Here is a 25,910-nt window from a genome sequence, read left to right as displayed (position 1 = left end):
TAAAATTGCATAACGCCCTATATTGCTATATAGTTAGTCGTCCATGTTGATCGTAGCCTTCAAAACATTATTATATTTCTTTCGTAAATGAGGTTATTCTTAATTGACCTATAGATGTTTTTAGAATTACTAAATAAACGAAAAATATTTTTCTTTGAACCTTGTTTCTCTGTGCATATAATGTGTTACTGTACATGTGATCCAGTCTGTGAAAAAAACTGTTAAATCATTTTACATAGTGTCGTTCATAAAAAAAAGCTTCTTATATCGATTTCCTTTCAAATTAATATCACAAAAGAAGAAAAGCCTTCCCTGTCCGTTATGTATGCGAGTGATGATGGTAGAGGTTCTACATTTACTTACATTTATAACAACATTTGCTGTCAACATTGGAGTCCATCGTTACCTTTGAATCGATCAATGACATGTGGTAAATTTCGGCTTTTAACAAGGAGGGTAACTACCATTGTATGTGTGCCTCAGCCTTCTTTACAGTGGTGAACTTTCAACTGAAGACCTACCACTTGGCGAAATAGTAAAGTACCATAGATATTTAAAGCACATTCTAAATATAAATGTTCAATGGCAACAAAGTTAAAACCTTGAAAATATAGATGAAGGTATTTTCTTATGGGAAACGTGTGCTGGTTGGTCTATTTGTTGTGGTCATAATTAATTGTAAAGAAATACAACCAACACCTCCAATGGATCGTTTCATGTTTTTTTAGCCCCGGCCCTCAGCTATGTCTCTTAATCAGTTCGACTTAATATTTGAATCGTGATTGTGTCTAAAAGGTTATTAGGTAAAAGAGAATGTTTGAGCACAGTTCAATGTATATTTGGCAATGCAGCAAAGAAAATAAGGTCAATGCGTGTCATTCTGATGTAAATACTTGATTCTGTCTATATTTGGTGTTTAAAAACATTGTTTGATGAAATAGCGTTTCAAAAGGTTCTTCGAAAGATACGAAAGCGTATATTTGACTTGGTTTTAAGACCATTCTGTAAATTGCTCCTGTAAGTGATTACAACCAAAATAAACTTTTATTTGTGGGAGCCTATAAAAACGCGTAATCCGAAAATTAATATCAATCAATCAATTTCAATGTTTCAAATATATTCCGAACATGATCTATGCATTATCTGAATAAGAGGTGATATAGGGAATGATTTATGGCTAAAATAAAAACGAAATCTAAAAGGGCAGTTAAAGCCCTACTTGAAGCTTAAATATAAGTTATTCCTTCTGGTTTCGTTCTAAGAAATAATCGACTTGAAGCTTATCAATAAATGTTATTCCTTCTGGTTTCGTTCTAAGTAATTATCAACTTAATTGGTTGATAATACATAGTCTGTAAATTATGTGTGGTTTGCTCCATAAACCAGTGCTAACGAACAGATGTTATGAGCTGTTAACTTTACATTCATAGGTCTCAGCACTGATGTTTGTCTGAAGAAAAGTCGAAGTTAAGTTACCATTAAACGCAACTTGAATGGAAAGATTTGTCTATTTGTTAATTCATGTTAAGGATGTACTCCTCTGAGAAGTCAAAATTTTCTTGTATTAAACTTTTTTTCTCATATGGATTTTTGGAAATAGGAGTTCATGCCATAAAAGAAAATAGAAGAAAAAACATATGTCCGTGTGCTCTTTCTTGAGCTATTGTCACTCAAAGATACCTAATTGACAAAATATTGGATTTTATGGGAATTTTGCCGTTTTGACCATATACACAATAGATTAAAGCCATAATTTCCGAATGAGGTGTTTGATATGTATAAATGTTTGTAGAATTTATTTTCTAGTAGTCTTCTTTAAAAATATACCAGTTTTGATCAATAAGACTACATTTTTTTCTCAGAATAACAACATATGCTACCCCTACCCCTTAATTTTGAGCTTCAAAATGCACCATTTTCAGCAATTTTTGCCAAATTTAGCCCTTTATGGAAAAAGTTCTGGTATTAAACTCTTGTTAATATTTTGCACATCGAGAGGGAAAGGGTTGTTCTTTCTAAATCAGGCAGAAAAATGGGGGGTCCGTGTGCTTACTTTTTTGCCCCATTTCAATATTTGTTATTTTTCAGTATTTTCGAATAAAAAATAATTGTGCTCAAATCACCATTAAATGTAAAAATAAAGAGACAAACGTGTATCATATCACACATTAATGCTCAATATTTTAATTACCACGAACCCAGTAAAGATTTACAGCAAAAATTACCTCGATACAGCTAAAAATACTGGCGCAGTGATGATTTAAGTAAAAACAATTTCAGTAAAAAATGGTAAAACTGTGGCTCTACTCAAAGCGAAAAAAGACACAATTTCAAAATGGCCGCCAAATGGGCCATTTCTTAAAATCCCCATATAAAAAAATCTACTAAAGCTAGAAATGTAATTTTTTGATAAAATTTGCAACTGGTAACTTCCTTCAGATATTGATAGATTTTATTTGAAAATCTCATAACTTCTTTGATCTATGTCGAAACGAGACTTTAACGGGACTGAAACCTCAGAAGAATACAACCTTAAAATAGATGAGTCTAGCTTATCAAGATGGTTATAGTTTCTTCTTCGGAGCGTTGCAGTACAATCTCAAATAATAAATAATCAAATGATCTAATAATATCAAATAATCAAATAATATGTGAAGAATCTATCATACATCCTTCTAAGCTAGTATCATAAGGATTTTAGTGCTTTCTATGATAATACAATATTGTAAAACAAAGTACAGTGAACGCGTACCTACATATAATTTTAACGGAAAGATGGATGTATATATTTATTTCAGACACTACATTTGACATTGCTATACAAATTTCCTTGATATTATTGTTGTTGGATTACCCGCGGTAATTATATCTGCTTGTCACATAAAGTTAATTGAGTAATTATATTACGTACACGGGGCAACCAGGTGGTATGACACTTAGCCTCAGGGCAATGGACACACCAATTAAGTATAATTAGTCTACCCGCCTGACCAGTAAATTTAGAGCAGTAAAATTTAAGCTTATGTTTATACTCTGTAATATTAGTGAAGGCCACGACCACCGAACGGACAACACGGCACTATTTTGGAATATCCAGGATATGCCTACTGTTCACGGCCAAAGTGATAGTGTAATAAAAGACCGTCAAAAGAAATCATTACGGATCCTTGTTTCTTTTACGAAATCAACATTTTGTATAACAAGTGAAAAATTTCCTTGTTATACTAGTCTAATGCTAGGTTTACACTATATATGTTCCCGGCGGCCACGGCAGCCCCGTTTCAGACCACCGTGGACAAAACGTGGTGACCGCGAGACAACGTGAGACAGCGCAGAAGGACGTGATAGACAAACGTGAGCGGTCGTGAATATCGTGGATGCCGTGCCAGATTTTTAAACTGTCAAAAAATTTGCCACGGCAGTCACGGTACAGATGGTGAACGCAACAGGACGTAATAAAACGGGATTGACGTAACAAAACGTAACAGTGCGTACGAGGCCGTAACAAAACTTCCAGACGGTCCGTGGTGGAACGGGCAGCAAGCACGTTCCCCGGAATCTCACGGTGATTTCAAGTTTTGTGACGTTCTGTTGAGTTTTTTCCACGTTTTCCCACGGTTGATGCAGATTGGCTGCACGTTTTGTCCAGGTTTGTCAAGGTTTTGGCGGCAAACCAAGGTGGATGATAGCCGTTTCGATGCGTACTGTCAAGGCACATCACGGTTAGTAGCGGTTGAAAGTCCGACGTGATACGGCGTGTTGCGTCTTATTACGGTCTTACGTTGCAAGCAATATATGATGGAGTATCATTGCCTGGCCTGGTACATATTTGCTACTTCATGGAGTTATTTGTATTAATAAATAGAAAAAGTCATTATCAAACACATTTAAACCATCAAATTACACCAAAGATATTATTGCAAAAGGCAGATTAAGTGAGAACCATTACAGAAAAAAAATATTTGCGAAGAAACACTTGGCTATAATAATTATAATTTTGTAATTAAAACGTGTTTGAAATGACATTTTCGGCAATAAGTATTGTTTCATTTGCTCAAAAAAGCCCGGCATCAGACTTTCATCCCTAGTAAGCCTTGGCGGACCGTGAAAAACGTATCGGAGCTTGATCAAAACGTGTAAAACGTAGCAAACCTCATCAGATCGTAACAGGCCTAGAGAGAACGTAGTGGTATCCTTGATAGACCGTGCTAAAGCCGGGAACAGCACTTTCCCCTATATCCACGGTCCACCACGTAATCCGTAAAAGACCGTGGCAAAACTTCACAAGACCTAGCTCAACTTGAATACAGAGACAAAAATAGCCAAAATTCCACGGCGCACCACGTTTCGGGCAAACGGGGCTGCCGTGGTCGCCGGGAACATAGTGTAAACCTAGCATTAGCTTATCAACGATGTCACCTGAGCGAATACTGAGCTAATAACAAAACTGAAACTATTATATCGTTTTAAGATTATAAGGCTAGTTGTTCATATGTCTGTCGAGGGATCTTGACAGAACGTGTCATAAATACAGAGCAAAAACTTATTAAAACATCCCTATATGCACTGTATTATGAACACATTGACAGAACTTCAGATTTATCGAGCTTTCATTATCATTTAACAGATATATCTTTGAATTGTATCAAGTTGCAACGTTAGGAAGATTCAAATCACTATAATTTGCCTGTAATATTAGGATGGCATGTTATTGAAATAATACCCAAAAATCAATTATAAATTGCATTTAGAAACACAAACAATCAATGTGTTTTACATTTTGTGGCTAATATAACTCCAGCTCACATGATAAACAGGTGACTGATGGTTTTTTTTTATACGACAGGTCTAAATCAGCATCGCCACGCACGACACAAACAGGTCAAAATAAGTATAGTAACGCGTTTGGAATTAAAAAGAAGGAATACCTGATAACATTAAAGGGACTTTTCCATTTTATATTAAATGTTTCATTTATAAATATTTCTTTTAAATTAATGTCTTTTATATAAGATGTGTTATAATGTAGCCAGAAAGCTAACCATTCTGATTAAAGTTTGTATGTCGGCTCAACTCAATCCGTAACAGCTGGGGTGTCAATTTCCTTTGGTTTTATCGATTACTTTGAGGCACAATGCAAATTTAATTAGTGAATTGTTTCAATATACCTGTCTGTGCAATGCACAATTTAATCAATATTTCCATGATTGAAATTTCATTTTACGTAGTTATATAAATTATTTCTTGACGTAAATATATAGTGTGTTATGTATATCATTACTTTTCTATTGGGTAGTCATGTCATCCATTTTTCGACAAAAGAAACAAATAATTTTTTGTGTATTTATAACCGATAAATTCTTAAACAAGAACATGTGCTTTAACCAAATATTGCATAAGAAAGATCACATCATTTAGCTGATTGACGTCCGTTATTTATCATACAGTAACGTACTTATTTTAGCACGGTCAAATTGTAGCGCAAATGCGAAAAATACCATTTCACAACATTTAGAACTGTATAAGAAATAAAGCTTCAAAGACTGCACGAAAAGTGCTTGAATAAAATAACCACTAAAAGAAGTTCGTTTACAGTACTATAGTGTATGTTAATACGGCATGATTCTAAATCCGAAACAAATGGCAAGTCACATATAATGCTAAATAATGGAAGAACAAGTGCAAAAGATCCACAATTCTAGAATTTCGAAAGTTTTTTAATACGCTTTTGAAATTTCAATTAGTTGTATTATTTGATACAGTATTGGTATTATATACTCGTCAGATGCATTTTGAAGCTTGTCACTATTCGAACGTGTAGGATACGTAGGCTGCAATAAAACCGTAGGTCCACCAGCCGTGTGTACCACGTGTTAAACCAAACAGTGGAAAGACAGCAGATATCATCCCCCCCGAGTACCCCTTCACGTGATTCCACGATTCGTGTCACTTCAATGTTCTTAATCTAACAATCGTCGATGCCGACAGCACGAAGTTGATTTAGGTGATAAATGCAGTGTACAAATATAGAAACATAACCTTATTTGAAACAGTGGGAAACATCTGTTATGGAATGTAATTGCGTAAGCATTATTGGTTTTTACTGTTTGAAACAGTTACATCATTAATGAACAACGAAGCGTATTATGACGAGAGCACACTGTAAATTATTTGATATAAAAAGTAACATATAACCCCATCACATAGAAAACAAAAGTTGCCATTTCATCTTTATAATTCAATTTGTGAAAGTCCACTTTCTTAAAGGACCTTTATTCCGAAGACTTCTTGACGACGTGGCATCACGCTGTCAATCAGAAGTTGCGTCACAAACAGCGATGTCACTTTTTTCCAAAATGTGAGATGAATACAATTTTTAAGCCAATTAAAACGACTCTAGCATGTACGATAGAAATATCAATTGATGTTTTCTCTTATCCGTAATTTCATTAGCCGTTGAAGCGGAGAACACCGACTCTCACATTAATGCATACCTTCCGTATATATTTCCATTACTCTTTGTTCATGTCTATATATTGTTCATATTATGCTTCGATAAACCGAATATGATTATGGATCATGGTGTCCTTACCAAACGGTCCTTATTGCTGTTTTCGTTATAGTGACCGAAACAGAACTTCCAGTGGCATTTATTTATGGCACAAAAACCTACATATTTCATTAACGAAACTGTTGACTGTTTTGTCTCTTAGTGTTCGGACATCGATCGTAGGTTGTTTTCATTTTTACTAGTCCAGTCTTTACTTAATGAAATACCACCTGTCCCTAAAACAAACCTGATTTCCAGCGAGATGCTTTAGAGAGATTTTTGTTATTATTGTATTTCATCGCTCTATAAATTACACGAAAACACGATAACAGCAAATTCTTAATTAGAATTCAGAATTGAATAAATGAGACTTGAACCAACAATAAAATGTAGTGCCTCATAAAGTAATGTTAATGTGAAGATTGTGCTACTGAAGATCAAGCTTACTGGATCGACAAAGCTCCGTAATTATCCACATCATCATCAGTACCTCCACAATAATCCGGACCAAACCACCATTAAATCATAAATGGCTGTCTATTGTATAAGGCGTATCATTTCACTTTGTTTGAAACGACATTTTCGTTATATCATCCTCATTAGTAAGATATAATGCATGCAGAAAAACGAAAACCAAGTTGTGAAAAACGAGTTTTTTACTCAAATACCAAACACCGAAACCATGGCAAAGCGGTCACATTCCAGAAGAGTAAGCGTTATTTCTTAAGACACTGACATAAAAAGGCCTAATTCAAGTAAGATCACAACAGTGCATTTGTTACATATGGTGACTGATTTACAGTGCCACTGAAAAAGCGAATATGGCACAAATTAGCCACAATAGTTAGATCTATATTATCATTTTATCAAAGTTAGATGACTCTTCATGGCCAGTTATAATCTTCTTTGCTAGGCATAATTAATGTTATATTTTATGTGTCATCGGATTTATTGTATTTGTTTAGGGATTTTATTCTTTACCTAATGATTTGGCACATTTAGTCGTTTATAATTAAAAATGCCATTGTTTTATTCGCTGTCGGAATCTGAAGACCGGTAGAGTGTCAAGCTATCAAGGATACTTACGTGGATACTGTGACCAGTAAGACGGTTCTTCCATTGCTCGCCGTATGGACTTCCGGGATCGTATGGTGCTTCAAAAACTACCCTAACCCCTTACATGGCCAGAAGACTGACTGGGTTTATACGAATACGCTACCCCCTTACATGGTCAGAAGGCTGGCATGGTTTATAAAAATACGCTAACACTTTATATGGTCAGAAGGCTGGCATGGTTTATACGAATACGCTTTACATGGTCAGAAGGCTGGCTGAGTTTATACGAATACGCTATCAAGGTTACGACATTTCAAAGAGATGACATTTTAAAGTAGTCCCTATAAGTGGATCAAGTAGAGTTGACATCAACGCTTCTCTACTTATCGTAACGCGGTCGCTATGTCAAAACACATAATGTACCAGGTAAGACGCGTGGAATAACAATCCGGAGACCTCTTTATATCTAGATTTCTATGTAAGTATTGTTTTATTCTGTTTTTGTACATATTTTTTGGTTTTTGAAATAGATTTTAGTCGTCAGCTTCAAGCTCACTACGACCCTCCTTATTTTCTTTTAAATGATACACATAACCCATTGGACCTCTGAACATATATGTATACTTAGTGATCATTTATAAATCATAGAAAAAAATCTTATTTTGTTTGTTATAAGATGCAATCTTCTTCTCTTCTTCTTCTTTGTATTTCATGACGCCGTCAAAAATGACGATTACGTCACGTGATCTGTATGGGTGCAAGGGTGTGAAGGGATTAAATTTGTGATTTTTTTAATATAAGATAAAAGGTGTGTGCAGAACTAGTGCATGAGGGCTTCAAGGGCTACGTTAGAAATATGAGTTTACTTGCTCGAGTGTGTGATTGTGGAGTGTGTAGTTGTGATGTATTTTGTTGCGTTTTGGTGTAGCACTGACGATATTGCATTTATCTGAATGAAATTTCGTTTAACCAGTCTGTTTCCCATTTTGCTGCTGCGTCAAAATCTTTCTGCAGTTTTATTGTGTCGTCTTTGTTGTTTATTGCTTTTTTATATAATATACTGTCGTCTGCGAATAATCTTAGTGAACTGTGCTGCATGTAAGAAACGGAATGGGGCCCAAGCATGTTCCTTGAGGGACTCCTGAAGTTACATGTGTGTTTTATTTGATTGTTTTCCCTCAGGTACTACTGTTTGGGTGCGTTTTGAGTGAAAGTCTGTGATCCATTTGTGTGTGTTGCCTGTTATGCCGTAGTATTTTAATTTGTATTGTAGGCGTCTTTGTGGGACTTTGGCAAAGTCCATGGTTATGATGTTAGTCTGTTTGTTGCTGTTCGATCATCATGAATCCATTTCCAATTTACCGTTGCTTGTATATTTGATTGCAGACACTGGAAGAAGAAACTAGTTAAGATTATTTTTGTGTTTGTTTTAATGTTACAAGTATGTTTATTCTATTTTAGCTTATTCAAATATCTGAAAATATTGGAAGGCCCCGTGATTGCTCTAAAATTTCAGTTGTGGGTTCAGTAGGTGCTTTAATTTGATTTCAGAGACTAATGCAAAAGCAACCACATACCACCACTTTTAATGTCAGTTAGATATCATTTGAAGTTTCTCCTTGTAATCAAATAATTCAATGTAGTAAATACACAGTGAACATCATATAATATTTTGCTCGCTACTATGGTATGAAAAAAACTAAATTAATTATTAAATGAAGTTGTTGTTAGATATCAAAACAATTTATAAATTGATATACGGGTGTATAAAGGTATAACGTAATATTTTTTTTCACTTTTCCTATTTGCTGTTACCTTGTTTTTCATATGACCTTGACCTTAAAGGTCATGTTTACATGACCTTTTGGACTGTCTAGGGGGTAGTCTGTTTTATCTTACCTGGATTTAATCGCCGGGGATACGTTTAGTAGAACCACAAATGCACATATATTACTATATATACATAAACAAGGCCTTCTCTGTGAAGGCCAACATTCCAGTGTGTGTTTACACTACTGATCTAAAAGTATTCAGAAATCTGTTATAACATTACCTCGTGAATTACGGTTTCTCCTTTCATTTGTTTATCGTAAATAAGAATCAATTTGGACATGGGTGGGCGTGTGTAAAGACTTTGTGTTAAGTGTGCGGTTCTATATAAATCATGAAAGGATTTATCCGGAATGTACGAGGAAAATGGAATGAATTGAATTACAACCCTTGAATTTAATTAGCTTTTTATCTTTGACTCGGCCCGAATAAGTTTACGATTTATAGATTTAGGTAGAGAATGTTTAGGAAAATAATCCACGTAACGGTATATTGCAAATACTAGTCGATCCTGTATAACTAAATGGATTGCTTTTGTTTGCAAATTCATAAAATGTCACCCAATAATCCTATTTACTGTATACTTCCAACCTCTCATAAAGGAAAAGTGTGGCCAATATATGGCTTGCTACCACAGTTGACTCCACAATAAACCCCTTTCACGGCCAATCGGGATTACATGACCATGAAAGGGACTGAATACCTCATTCATGACCAATCAGGATTATTACATGACCATGAAAGGGGCTGGACATGTGTACAGTCAACCATGGTAACAAATGCTGTAAGAGAGGAGAGATAATCTTACTCACCTTGTTCTAACAATTAGATTAATCAATAGACCAACTAACCAATGCTGACAAAAATATAATATCACATTTATTTAAATATACATCAAAAATCTTCAATTAATTATTATATGATAGCAAATTTGTATTGTAAGGAAAAGTTTTAACTCCTCGTGAACCTTTATATCAACAAATGATGGATTGGTATGATAATATGCATTTTAACAATTGAAAGCACAGATGGAATTAATCTTAAATAAAATTTACTTACATTTAAAGTTTCCGACAATATCTTTTTACATTTACTTATTTTTCTTGCCATCGCTGAACAGAGCATGATAATAATCCAATTGTTTCATACTTTACATATCTCCTAAAAACATTTTGATGCAGCATTTTGCAGAATCAAAGTTTTTATCTCTATATATACACATAGCAAAACTCCTTGTGCTCCTTACGATGGACAATGCCAAACTGTTATATTTACATTGAGCACAGGACCTCTAATACTGAAAAGTGCTCACGAACATAATAGGCACAAGTAGATCAAAACAGTAAACAATGGGAGAGTGGGGGTATAAGGATGGTAAGGTGAGTATTTTTCAATCAACCTGTCTTTTTGTTCGAGGTTAAGAAGCATGCAGTAAGTCAGTTATTGCATGATTTCTCGTCACTCGGGACTTATTACTCCCTCGCTTCGCTCGGGTGTAATAAATCCCTTATTACTCGAAAGCTATGCAATAACCTATACACACTTCACAGAAATAATACCGGTTGGGTATTAAGTGTCGACGGTCTCAAGTGAGGAAACCTCACCCTATCCACCAACCATCTGGTGAAGCGGATACATCGATCGTGGACCTTACAGCCAGTATTTGTAGCTTGTACAGCTAATTCCTGACTGGTTGATGAAGCTGAATGTATTCGCTGGAGCGCGGGACTTTTCTATCGAGAGCTAGAGAGGACTGTCGCACAGGGAAATACTCGTTGTAGTAATTGTCTGTGGGAACAGGTAGTGGGGATCAATTTATCGGCAATTAAGACCATTTATCAAGTTTGTGTTCTCATGACGGAGTCTGTTCATCAAATAGTTGAGTTTGTCAGAAATTGATTCTTACGAGCAGTCGTCGATTTCAAGACCTCTACGAATTATTCGACGTCTTAACACTGAGATCTTACAGACTGTCCTCAGAGGCTAAGGAACTCCTGCTACAGGTATGTAACGGAACCTAAAGGGATATCGATTATAGTTAATGAAATATTAATTTCACTAGTGAAAGGATATAAAAGGTAATATATTTCAAATGATATCTAAAGTCTACGAAACTCTCACATTTTATAATGTATGGGTTTACATATATAAATATAAAAAAATGTACAAATATGTACCCATACTGATGCTTATAAGAGAAGTGATATTTTGATCTCTTCTCAAACTGAACTATTGAAAAGCCATAAACAACATAGGCATTATATGTATTTGTTAATGTTTATCTTGGTTATTTGACAAATATCAGAACTTAATGTATGTGCTTCTGTTTGTGTGAACTAAATCTGGTAGGTATTAATATAGCATTGATAACACAAAATCAAAGAATGACTCTAAACTGACTATACCAAATTATAATAATTAAAATGCTATGTTCCCCATATTTAGTTATGTTGACGAATTAGTGTACTAGACAACATTAAATAAAACGTTAATATTTATACATAAATCTTAATCCACTTCCTACGTTTCTATTACGTGTATATTTCAAGTCATATAATGCATCTCAGTCATCTATACCATAAAGTCATAAAGTTACCGAACATGTGTATAAAACAGTATGGGACACTCTTGGTTTACTAATGCCTCACTATTTATAATGCACTTTGAATGTGCACCATGATAGTTTATTTACCATACCCTTCCGAGTGTTTATTACTGCTGTAATGCACATTTATTATTTAAGGTATATTTCCCTTTTGACATTAACGTTAATGATAACAAGGAAGTTATATTTCTTCAAAGTCCATAATATCAAGCGAGTGATTCGTAATCTGTTGATGGATCTAAATTCGTTGGTGAACTGACGAGTCTAAGAAGACCAAATCTGTTCTAAAAGTTTAAATTTTAGAGCCACAATTTCATTTGCATTTTGTAGCTCATGAATCGGCATTCATGGGTACTGTGCTCAAGTTCATAATATTCAAACCGAGGTGGTGGTAATCAGTGTTATATTGCACAAGGCCAAATTTAATAAAAAAATAAAATGATTTTTTTTAACAAAAATAGATAGTTTGACCATTTACTGTATACCACATGACATTTCATTATTGCCGCTGTTGTCCAGATGTATAGTGACTGAAACGTAACTCACAGAGATAATTGACTTCTTTGATATAGTCGTATACAAAACAGCGCCCCTAACCTAATCACTGAATAGCATCGCCTCACTGATAGACCTAACTACTCCACAGGGAACGGAATCTCTCCTTGTGATTAACACTCTAAGAACTATCCTGTGAGAAATGACCAATATCTATAACTCTATAAATCTCCTATGTTTCTTTCCAATGGTAGCGCCATTAGGCAAAGCCGGTGGCTTTTCTATGCTTTTCTACAACTTTACATTATGCATGAGTTTAGATAAATTGCACTCACATGCATAAAATTTAATGTTCAAAAATACATTATTATATTGTGATTTTTTTTCTTAATTTGAAATTGTTATTGGAATAATAAATCATATCAACACATAACTGGAATAAACATAAAAATCCACAATCTTGTTAACTAATATGGATATATATATATATATATAAATGTAGTCAAGTCGAAAATGCCACCTTTTGTTATTTCAAAGGATGGTACAAATCATATTTAAAACATAAGCTTCTTCAGAATTGATCTTCGTGCTATTAACCATGTCTATAAAAAATTGATAAGATTCAAATATACTTTTTGTCCTTATCAAGAACAAATTGAAAATTGAAAAACTGAGATTGTGCAAAACAAGTGATGTAATGTTTCGAAAAAAACATTGCATTAAAAAAATGACAATATTGAATTGAAAATAAACCATCTTTGTTCAGTACATCTTTTTAGTAAAAATCTATTCCATGAAGTCGTGACATTACTACTGGCACAGTACCATATAATGTAGCCTCAAAAGAGTGTACAAGGTATTGAGCGTCTTAGAAATATAGGCTACGTTATGAGAAACGAACTATACCGTAGGATGGTAAATGATAGGCGTCGTTAATACATCAATTTTGATCCTTTCTGAAATGCTCTGTTTTCTTTATTCCTAAAAACCAATCATGATATCTGATATATACAATATGGATTTTGACAAGTTCGTGAAGGAGGATGGATGTGCCGTATCGTCACATTCTCTTCCCCATGAACTATAGTTCTCGTTCATTAATGTTTAAATAATGACATTATTCTACGTTATTCTTAACTGTAAGCCAGACTACGCTTAAAGCACAATCTCTTGCACACTTCTTGATAAAAACACTAGATCTTTTAGAGATAGTGAAATGATGAAGGAGACCTCAATGTGTTGTAACACTACGTTGTAGGAGGTGGCGTACAGGACCGTCGATCTTTGTAGCCATTATAATTGTCACTCGTTCATTGATCCTTGTAAACAAATAGCCGGTGGTGTATTGTGATCACTTGTTTCCTCGCTTAGGAGGATTTACTGCCACCGCCAGTGTCAAGCATGATGTTATACTGTTACTGCACGCATTCATGCTAGGACAAATTACAGTAACAGTGATTGTTTTTCTATATGAGATGAGCTCTCTACAGAGGTCTTTAACTTTGATTTCGCTTTGACAATATGACAGATTCATCCAAACGATGAAAAACTACTGAACATTATATTAATTGTGTTTGCAATTTTTGGTTTGGTTTGCATAAACTTCCATCAAAATTCATTAATATTTTCCATATTCGTAAGATAAATGATGAAAGTAAACAATTACAATAAACAGTATACATGCACACTTTGTAAACACGTTTATAACAAACATGCTTACAACGAATTCATAATTATAGCATAATAATGTTCATTTGCCGTCAAGGTTCCTACATAATGCCTGTAATATGTGAATAACGAATTATACTTATAGCGTAGTCATTCCGTTGGTTCCCAGAGGTTCGTTATATCCGTGATTTACTCAACGAGTAAGAAGGATTTCACAACGACATGCATGGTGTCACACGACATGCATGGTATGATTCCTCGTGGCTAGAGAAATTGTGGCATGCTTCTGTTTGCCAATATCTGGTCGTTTTGCAAGCGTGCGTATATGCCTGGACATATATATAAGATATGACAATGATGCATCTAGACATTTAAATCGAAACATCATTAAAAGGTGGTACATACAATGTACCATTATTGGATTATTTTGATGTGGGGCCAAACTACCTGCTCATATGATGTCGTACACAGAACCTTCAACTTTGCTATGATATAATCTAGAGGCGTAGAGATCTTCAGTGATCGTAACCCATGGAAATCGAGGATACTATACCTTACAATTAGTGACGATTGGTATTAGCTAAAATCTGCTGAATCATTCTTAAACTGACATATATTCTTTGTGTTCAGATTAATTGAATTTTAGTTATGCACGTGATGCAATTGAAGGATTCTTTAATGATGTTACATCAACCCAGATGTTCCTGGTGCCGGTGTATATAGATAATGCAACTCCCCCGAACGTACTACAATTCATTACCGTGCTAATGATGGATTAGAGTTTGGTGCATCTGGGATGTATTTATGTGACCTCCTACACACCCACCCACTCACGTACATTTCACTTTCTAATCCATTTCATCGCCCGAAATTAAAGCTGCGAATTTCTATCATTGACGAAATTCTTTGAACATTGGAACGTATAATCCCCCTTTATTTATTAAATATTCTCCAAGGAATTGCTAGATCATATGATGACTATAGAAGGGACTTATTTAGCCACTACTGTTCATACCTTGAATCGGGACCGGTCAGCAACACCCGGTCACGGAATGTACCGACAGTTGCCGATTGAATATTGTATGCTTGGCTATTTCATTTGCGAAATGTAATGTTTTTAAAACATATGTCATCCTTTATATGTAGACGTGAAGAAAATCTTGTCTGCACGATACATCCCGGAAAAGTGGATTGTAGCACTCACCAATAAGGTAACACTCAAGATAATGTAATCTTCATTATCTGTGGACTATTCCTATCTTTCATGAGCTTCGCAACGCGGACTCCTGTTGTTTTTCGGCATACTTCATGGCATTAAAACACACAGAAAAAATATGTCAGATTCATTAAACTGTATTTGACAACACAGCAATATACTTTAAAGGATCACAAGTGTTGTTAATTAGAGGCGTCCGTCTCATTGTTTATATGTAAAAGCATTATACTAACATTGATTAAAGGGACAATTCAGGCTAAAAGAACATTAAAATTTGTACATATATCGGGAAAAAACCAGTTCTAATGGAAATTAGATCAGTTGGTTTTACTGTAATATGCCAGAAAAGCCCATGGTGGTGAAATGCGTGTGGAGTGTTCAAACTCGCTCGCGGTCCGCCATTACACATTGTGGTCGAACTTCTTGTATGCTGAACCCTGTTCCTTGCTCGTAGAGTAATGCTACTTTTGTCTAGAACTGCTCAAATCGCTCTGACAATAGTGTGTTAACTTTATTAGGTGAATTGGCTCGTCTAAAAAATCATTTTATCACCTCCTCAGTGGTTATGCAGTTCATTTGTAAAACGTGCGTGACGTTGGCTCGGGTATAGCTACAGCGAACATATTTTACCTGCTGAATCGTATTGATCAACGATTTATAATTACAACGGTATATATTAAAATACTAAACAATGACGTGGAATTTGTCAATATCTTATGTTATATGTTTCATAAGAAATGTAGAACAATACATTTATACCATATTTTGCTTCTTGGTTATGTAAAAGAATTAGCCTGAGTGAATTGTCCCTTTAAAGTGGCAACACATTGTTCGCTGTATCCATGCATATGAATGCAATATATCTCATTAATAAATCAGGCCATGTGATTTAGACGGCCTCGTCATTTATCTGATATGTTTTAAGCAATAGTGTTGAAAAAAGTGCATTAGCGACTGCCTCTGTATATAAAGGCCGCCTGTTTTTCTAGGATCCCAGATTTCCACGGATGTCAACCTGTGTATAAAGACCTTCCGGTTAGCAAGGTCATTTTCCCTTTGCCCCTTGTGTGGGCTTTATATACAGCATTAAATGTCAAATTCAGTAACCAGGTCGATGGTAATACATGGTTACCTGTCAGGAAGTAAATGTATCTTATGTAAGCTATAGCTGCTTGTGAGATTATTCCTGATAGTCAGACGCTGGTGTGATCACAGCGATAACCACATCACTTCAGTCCAGTGCAGGTAAACAAATTAAAACAGATTCTAACATTGAATACCTTTATCGCAATGTCGTCTTCCGCTGGTCCTGACAACATATTCGGCTATTCTGGTAGATAAGTGTTTGGTTATTATTATCTCTGAGTAAACTCAGGTTTACTCTGTGCGTGATGCCATGCAGACATTCAGCAATTTACGTTAAGAAATGTATTTGTAAAATTTGGCTTCATTTGATATCAGTTTAACGTTCTATTAACATCCATGGGTATATAAAGACGTGCCAGGTTTAGACACTGGAGGAACTCAGTTTAACCAGAAAAATATTACCGATCAGCAGGCGGTAGCTAGCAAACGCTCCACGTGGGATTCGAACATGCGACCCAGAGATGAAAGGACTTGTAATGTGTAGACACCTTTACCACTGATATACCGTTGTCCCTTCTGTTTGAAATATTAGCAAATGGTACCTGTAATAAAAACAGAAGTAGGTAGAGTAAAACATATTCAAACTTTGTTTGAATTAATATTCGTCATAAAAACGTCATAAATTGAGTAAGTTAAAACTACAAAACAGTTATTCAGGAAAGAGTGCTAAAGGATAATCTGCAAATGCTAATTCAAAATCTGTGGAGTTGAATATATTAAGTCAAACATAAATAAGTTGATTAGTATCAGGTATTCCATGAAATAAGTGTCATCTCCGAAAAAGCATGCCATACAAAACTGTAAATTCAGTCCGTGAATTGGTCGCGCCATTGCAATTTATTTTTAAGTGTTTGTGTAATTACTGTGCTCCAAAAGGCACAATGATGTATAGGAGGACTGTGAATTCGTCACAATCAAGGATGTATATTATTTTTATATTTCAATCAATTGCAAGATGATCGAGGCCTTACTTTCTGTACAATTTTTAGTTTGCAGTTGCTGTTATGATAATGAAAGCTTGGAATGCCTAACCTTCTATTTCGTGCCAAATGTTATGACAGCCTCTTCGTGAAACCGTGTTAGTGTGTTGACACAATTAAAACCTATTACGGTTAAATTGAAATGAAATTACATTGTAAAAGTACACTGGTTAATTGTCAGTATTTTGTATTGTTCATTGTGTAATAACACACGTCTGTAATTTACAGCGTGGAGTTTATCATTAACGCTTTACCATAATGATGTGGAAATGACGGTGTTAATATTGCCCTACCATTATGTACATTCGTGTTAGGATAAGGCGTGCATTGGTCAATAATGTGTACCAAAATAGACTGATGATTGCTGTGACCCGAGGATAATTACTGCAACATACACCTCTAAATCAATTTGCAAGTTTGGTAGGTGTAATTAAGTTTAATGTTTCCTTGCAGTCATTTTGTTTCTAAGCTGACAGTAATGGCGGTACGTGAATGCAGTTGCCTTGGAGATCGTTGTTCGCTTTTGCACTTTCCTAGATCAAGTAACAACTCGCACATTTTTAAAGAATGGTTACATAACTACACTAGCTCTTCTCCCTACACAGGATTACCCAGAGGTTGCTAGTTAAAGGTCTAATATAATCTTACATGGGTCTGTCAAGTGGACAGGGATCTCTCAATCCCAGTGAAAGATTTTGGCTGGTCAACCCGAGGCTTGCCGAGCTTATCACATACGTGTCCTGTCATATAAGCTCCGATTTATAATTGCAATAGCCACACAACTAACGTGTATGAGGATGTGAGATGTTTAGAAAGCCTCTTTACCCACCCATTGTATAATAATATGTCTCTTTGTAATACGTCACATTTCTAATCCACGAAAATAACTCGCCGCGATAAAGCTTTATCTATCAGTAGGGTAGACCATTGTGCCTAAAAAATCGCAATTTAAATCGCCGGGGAAGCTAAGCCACCGCGATAATCTGTTAGTTAAACTAAAATATTATCGCACTGGCTTAGTTAACCTTATGCACACACCGACAGAGTGGGGGAGTATACTCATATGACTTTTCGGGTTTTATCAGTAGTCACGATCTAGGATCTAAGTAATGGAGGGTATCTTGGATTGCTAGGAGAAAGCTTTTTTTATCATACTCAGTAATTCAGTTTTTAATATACAAAACCTATATTTGAGATTCGAGAAGAATTTGTATGCTTTAGCTTTCAGAGCACCTGGTTTGGGAATAGAATTTCATCATAAAGAAGTAATTCAATCATTTTGTATCCATAATGCATTTTTACTGTTACTAAAACCGGACAAAAGTATAATCGATAATCAACAAACTGCCGACCGCTATCTAGAGTAACCCCATCACAGACATTCTACACTTTTATCTTTAATTCGGATATACTGTTTTCAAGGGTTTAAGACGCGTAGCCAAAAACGCTGCACAGCCAGGGAACGGTACATACACTTCGATTCGGACAGGTTCGCGCTGGTTCCTAAGCAGACATTTTCGATCTATCAGACTCAAGGAGTTATTTGTGGCCGTATACAAGCTAGCTTACTTCATCGGCTTGTTCAAGTTAGCTTCTACAAGTTTGCTTAGTTAGTTTCTCTTTGCTTAGTGTAATATGACTCTGAGCAACGACGTGCAAAAAGCATTGTCATCTTTGAATATGATATTTTGTTATTTGGGAAAGTAAAACACTGCATGTATCATGTTTTAAATTATTTTATAGAAACTGAGCCCGATGATATCATTTTGGATTATTATTTCACATAATATAACTTGCAATGTTGTGTTAAAACAGGAAACATATGAAGCAAACACGTTCTTGTTCACGCGGATATATTTTGCAAGTTGCTAATAGTCAACCATCACAGTATTTGTCGTACAAATTAAGCCTGTTAATCTTCATTAGGGATACGGTTTGCCGACAGCCAACGTCAGCCGGTGCCGAAATCTAATCAATTAGATTCTTGTTCCCAAGGTAACACCCCAACAATGCTGTATGTTTTTGTTTATACAGTATTGTGTGTCGTTGATATAATTATTCCCTGTTGTAAAGAGCATGAAGATACTAAATATGACGATGGAGTGGTTATGGCCTGCGATATAAAGTCATCGTTTTAAAAGATTAAAAACTGACAAGAAAAAACAAGTTAAAATCGTTAACTTTTATGAAATTAATTTATTGAAATATTCGCTTTTAGAAACGTTTTAATTAAACGACGGAAAATTATTGTTTTATCGACTGTGCTGATAACTTTTTATTAATTTGAATTGTATCTGAACCTAGTACGGTAAGAAAAATGTCAAATGAAAAAACAGTCTTTATCTTCTTGAATTTTAAGTACATTGTGATAGCGTTTCTAGTATATTTTGTAGCCATTAGTCACTTTTTGTCTCTGTGTTGATATAACATCTTTTTGCAGTCAGGGTACTTTATGATATCACAATGTCAACAAAACATTGCTTTCTTACAACCCACTTTGAAAAAAATAACGTTCTTTTTTCAAAGTGCTTTATTTTTTCAAGGTGAGTTGTAAGATTGCTCCTACAGTAATTAGCTTTGAAATTAAATATTGGTCAGTCAAAAGTTCAAAGAATTCTTTTTGAAGCATTTTCTCCCGATCGTGAGTTTTAGATCAAATGAAAAGACAGAGCTGTCTCTTAGATTGTTAATTCTAAATTACTTTTATGGATCAAATTGCTTTCACTTGATTTCATCGATGTTAGCTGCATGACATGAAAATTCGCGGCATTATGTTTTCGTGGTTTGGAACAGCTTTGTAACAAGGATACGTCTATTGTATTTCGTGGTCTATAACAGACACGATTAATTTCTACACAAGGAATATTTCGTGTTAGTGCATATCAAGTTTTTTCGCAGCTATTTATTTCGCGATTCCCATTTCAAAACAAGTTCACATAGAGTTAACTTTCACAGATTGAGAAATTAAATTTGAAATTGAAAGTTTGATAAAAATAAATATTTGTCATACATATATCATTTCGCAAAGATAAACTTTCGCAAATTTGCTTGGATCGTGAAATTTGCGAATTAAAATAAATTACACACGAAAGAAAGTTTATTAACAGTAAAGTACAAGTCCTGGATGCTGAGAACACGCGGTTGGATCAGCAATATAATGATATTTTCTGTGTGTAGGTAAAGCAATATACTGTCCCTTTAAATTTGTATCTTAAAATCATCTGCCTTTTGAGTTACAATTTACATCACTGCATTACTATTTTATGACAACCAGACCTGTTAAATACTGTACACCATACACCGATAAATATTCATGATAATATTGTTGGTCGATGCCACTCATTTTACATCTATTTATGAACTAACTGTAGTGAATGTAATTTACTTTCGATTGATTAAGTCTATGGTTTTTACTGTGTGCTGTTACGTTCCTGTGAGACAGGACGTATTAATTTAACATCTGTTCGTGGCAAATCCATTCAATTGTGTTCTCAAGAGTAAAACACTTTACGCGTGACAATAATGCAAAACCAAAAGAGCTCTCGGGGGAGCACTTAACTCCCGTGTTTGAAAGGTTTGGCGAATTATATTTTGCAAGTTTTTTCCTAATCAATATCAGACATATTAAGGTTTCAGTTGGCCACACAAAATGTTTCAGATATTTGGTCAATAGCATAAAACTACGTTGATGGACCGGCTGTGTGTGAAATATGAGTATAACATACTTTACGTGGTACTACAAAGTAACCATTGGTACCTCCTACTAATGCAAGACACGAACTTTTTTCTCAGAATATCTTTTGCAAAGCAGAAAATATGAAGAATAAAAACAACAACAAATCCAATAAGAAAGACAGCGGTAGCGGGTATCATATAAGAGAAGGCTTCAAGTCACAATGTCCTTGAAAACCTCAATAACAAACAATTAATATTATACCTCTCGTGTTCATTCAAAAATAGCTCTAATTATTTAAAGATGCTCCACCGCCGACAGAGCATAAATGATACTCATCTAATTTGTCCAGCTCACCGAGTTTATTCCCATACTTATCAATACATATAAAGGAAACTAAAGAGTGTAATGAGAGGCACCATGGCGAGAGGTAGGCTGAGGAACGTAAGGTAACTTGGTCGTGATTTTACTTAGATTTATCCTCTGTATATAATTTTAGCAAATGACCTTGAGTATATGCCTTTCTGGGTCACAACTATCTTTTTGTTTCAATAACATTACCCAATCGCCCTATCGATTCTAGCGTGGTTTTGGTTTTCAGGGTTTACCTCTTTAGTACTTTTAACACGTTTCTATCTTAGTTGGTTCTGTCTGTTAAATGCTATCAGATAGGCAATGGCTGGTTGTCTTTTATCATGCACCATTATGAAATATATATACATATTCCCCTTGAAATACCAATACGGGTTGTTTTCTGAACATATGAATTTATTTTAACTGAATAACTAATTATTAAATATGAAATGTACACCGAATTATGAAATGCTTTACAAATGATACTTTGCTTTTGTTTTTGGAAATGACATTACTATCAAACCATACATATGCCATATCAAGCGAGCAGATTGTCATTTTTGCTAAAGAAGACAGTAACGCACGACGATGAAGAGATTGTTGATGGTCTGGAATGGTTTAGTGGTTGCCAGCACCACCATGCAGATAAAAGACAATAGTGTATAAAAGTCATCATTCTGTAAAAAAGTGTTTTTACAATTAGTGTAGAAGTCATAAGCCCTGTTTCAAGATTGCATTGTGTTACAAGTCAAGGGAAGCAACTCAAGTTTTAGGCCAATTCGATAGTAATTAATGAGACGAAGTAGCAATGTTATGTGTAAGTCTGGCATTATGATGTATTTATAATAAGTTTAGAAATATCACAGAAAACTAAACTATGGTGACGTATTATAGAGAATTTCTTTATTCAAACATAAACAAGCTTTATTTGACATTTAATACGTTATTAAGATTTCCATAAAAAAGCGGCGATCGAGCGTGAAATTGCGGTAATGTACGAACAACCAATTACATATTTATATGGGGTTTCGACCGTCAGTAAATAAAAGGAATTCATGTTTGTACACACCTTGTATTTGTACACAAGTATTCTCTGTTGAATTTCCCATTCTATTAAATTTCCCATTCTAATGCCCAAGCATGACTAGACTTTAGTGTTAACATCATTATGACTTCCTAAATAAATAATGATGTAAAGTAAATGGGATTTTGATTCAATAGTACCAATGTACCAGACACATAAATGAATACCAATCAGGACAAATATTTCCATAGGTACATATATTTGAATGAATTATTGTGTTCCTCAAACGCGACGGGGTTGTGTGTGTTTTAAATGAACGTATAATATTGATTGGGTGTGTGTTTTTAAAAGGTATGATCATTAACTTTTAGGTTGGATTCTTATACAAATTTTGTTGGATTATATGAAATATTCACTTTTTCGGGTACATCTTCTCCATTATACCATATTCCATTTTACGAAAAATGAAAAATAATGATAATAATTTCGAATTCATTTTTTCAAAGATAACTACTCGTCTTTTCCTTTTTTCGTTCAAAACCAGACAACTAACAATAATGGTATGTATTAACCATTAAAGAGCTTTATTATTATTTGCTAAAGAAATGCCATATATCGGAAAATGAAGAATAATCCATAACAAGGTCCGTGGCGAATTCGTGTACGAGTATATATATATTTATATATACTATTGTACTTCTAGTTAATATTAGATTTACCTTAATGCAATTTTGATTTTATATTGTTTTCCAGGACTGCCAAAGACCTACCAGAGGTGTACAATAGCTATTAGAACGACCTGTCGGGATTAGCAACATGACAGTAAGTTATATAAAAGAATATAACTGTTCAATGTTTGTTGATAATTTAGGAATTACCGCTATAAAATCATGACATGCATGGCTGTTCAAGCTTAAACTATGTTTCTAATGCATGCCATTTGTTGAATAGTTTTGTATGTTACTAATATATCCCACTACCATGTTCCACAACTTGGTCTCGCGTTCAAGACTTAACGTAATATAATAATTACTAAGTATTAATTGGTAGCAGATGGACTGGCCATCTCCAGTTTTACCCAATATCACTATTAGACACGTCCTCGAATCGCCATAGTTGTTATATATCATAAAATGTCTTCTATAGATGTTATTTTCATGCTGGTGATATGTTCTAAGCTAATATACAAGATAATTGTATACAAATTTAATTCTTTAATTAATTAAATAAATTCAATTTGTCTTTCAACAAAATAATATTTAATGTTCTGTTTTATTTTTTGTCTATTGGAATAAGTAGCTTAGTAATGTGTTTTTTGCTCTTCGTATCTTTATGACATTTTCATGTTGTTAGCCCGTTTGAAAGCAATATTTTCTTGTAACGGAACAAGGGAGACAAATGAGATAGTCCAAGTGTTATATTGATCACATAAAACGTGAGTGCAGAGCAATGTAGAGTTGCCTCTCTTTTTGCAGCTATATCTTCTTCTGTCAGATAGGTTATATAAAAATCCACTAAACAATTTTAAAGGAATGCACTGAAGATATCGATACAAAATGATGTATTGAATGTAGCATTTTGATAGACTTTTAAAATAGATTAAAGGAGATAATTTATACAATATATGTTTTTTTGCTCTGATGTAGTGCATTTAGAATCAGATAATAATCCATACGAAATGTAGATACCTATCAGTGTCTCGCGCTGATGTTTTATTTTTAAATGTAAACGATTAAACTTAAGTTAATTAACAACTTTGACACTTTCTTATCACCTTGATAAAGCAGAAATAGGCCTACGTTCTGATGAAGTTTGTAATAATATGTAATAGTTTATTGACAATGAAACAATTGGTTGTAGTTAAATTAAGATGACATATGACGACGCTAATCAAATACTCGGGTTTATATAACTGGTATTTGTAACACCAGACAAGTCGTTAGATATAAAATAGATATAAGAGATGGTAACCAACTAATTCACAACTTCCCTTGACCTTTTGGCTCGGCAACTAACTAGAGTAAGTTTGCTGAAGAAAACCTCTGTATGTCGTTTCCGCCGTGGCACAAGACTAGCGGGAAACAAAACTCACAAGAAATATTTGTCCTCTGTGGTGTCTATGGCAGACTAGGACGAAAACAAAACTTAAGTTTACGCAGAAGAGAACCCTCCGCATTACTGTAAACCATTTTTAAACCTATTAAGAATTCGCGAATAAAACTTTTGACGATTTTAGAAAATAAAGATGCTCCACCGCCGACAAATGGTATTTTTTCACTATCAAAAACAGGAGCAGACGATTTAGTATTTTTCTTCAGTTACAAAAGTTACTTACTTTACACTATTACCACCATTGAAAAGTTTGAGCTTCTAATTTTACTTAAAGTTAAATATACGAAAAATAATTAATTGCATCCCGAAAAAATTCCGTGGCACTATATCTTATATGGAATGAAGTAATGATTGCGCATGCACCAAAGGCGAAATAAATTATTTTATGTTATTTTTTGTGTTAATTAGGTATATATATACACGATTAAACACCAATTATTGTTCAAATAATGAATATCATTTATGCTCTGTCGGCGGTGGAGCATCTTTAAATTACCTAACACTGAGGAATATATACATTCGCAGAGATAAAATTTAATATACATTCGCAGAGATAAAATTGAATAGAATTACCTATCACTGAGGAATATATACATTCGCAGAGATAAAATTGAATAGACCTATCACTGAGGAATATATACATTCGCAGAGATAAAATTGAATAAGATTACCTATCATCGAGGAATATATACATTCGCAGAGATAAAATTTAATAGAATTACTGGGGAATATATACATTCGCAGAGATAAAATTTAATTGAATTATCTATCACTGAGGAATATATACATTCGCAGAGATAAAATTGAATAGAATTACCTATAACTGAGGTAAATATATATTCGTAGAGATAAAATTTAATAGAATTACCTATCACTGAGGAATATATACATTCGCAGAGATAAAATTGAATAGAATTACCTATAACTGAGGTAAATATATATTCGTAGAGATAAAATTGAATAGAATTACCTATAACTGAGGAATATATATGTCCGCAGAGACAATTTTTGCGTACTTGATTTTATCACAACACTCGAGAAGGTAAATTACACGCGAAAATGTTGGATTACAATGTACAATATCACATTTCATATGCACGTCACCGCATGCTTATCTCCAAAAGGATATATGACGTTTTGCTTGGGAGTAAACTGGATCAAACAGAAAATTGACCCCTCAGTTTAATTTCCCAAATTCACA

At 34.4% G+C, this 25,910-nt stretch overlaps 1 protein-coding gene across 3 annotated transcripts in view; it reads left to right on the top strand.

Annotated features, from left to right (window-relative positions):
• The first annotated feature begins 8,065 nt into the window (after positions 1 to 8,065).
• LOC138315254 (calmodulin-like) overlaps positions 8,066 to 25,910 on the top strand; it is a 37,371-nt gene continuing 19,526 nt past the window's right edge. Inside the window, exons 1-2 of one of the 3 annotated variants that reach the window (XM_069256135.1) lie at positions 8,066 to 8,084; positions 23,351 to 23,419. In XM_069256135.1, coding sequence (XP_069112236.1) covers positions 23,414 to 23,419 — 6 coding nt within the window. In that variant the 5' untranslated portion in view covers positions 8,066 to 8,084; positions 23,351 to 23,413. Of the gene's footprint in view, positions 8,085 to 11,006; positions 11,440 to 21,643; positions 21,669 to 23,350; positions 23,420 to 25,910 lie in introns of those variants that run through there. The other 2 variants (XM_069256132.1, XM_069256133.1) reach the window with 2 other exon arrangements.

Source organism: Argopecten irradians, chromosome 2 (assembly GCF_041381155.1).
Source record: "Argopecten irradians isolate NY chromosome 2, Ai_NY, whole genome shotgun sequence".
NCBI classification, from domain to species: domain Eukaryota; kingdom Metazoa; phylum Mollusca; class Bivalvia; order Pectinida; family Pectinidae; genus Argopecten; species Argopecten irradians.
This window is presented reverse-complemented; position numbering and strand designations above follow the sequence as displayed.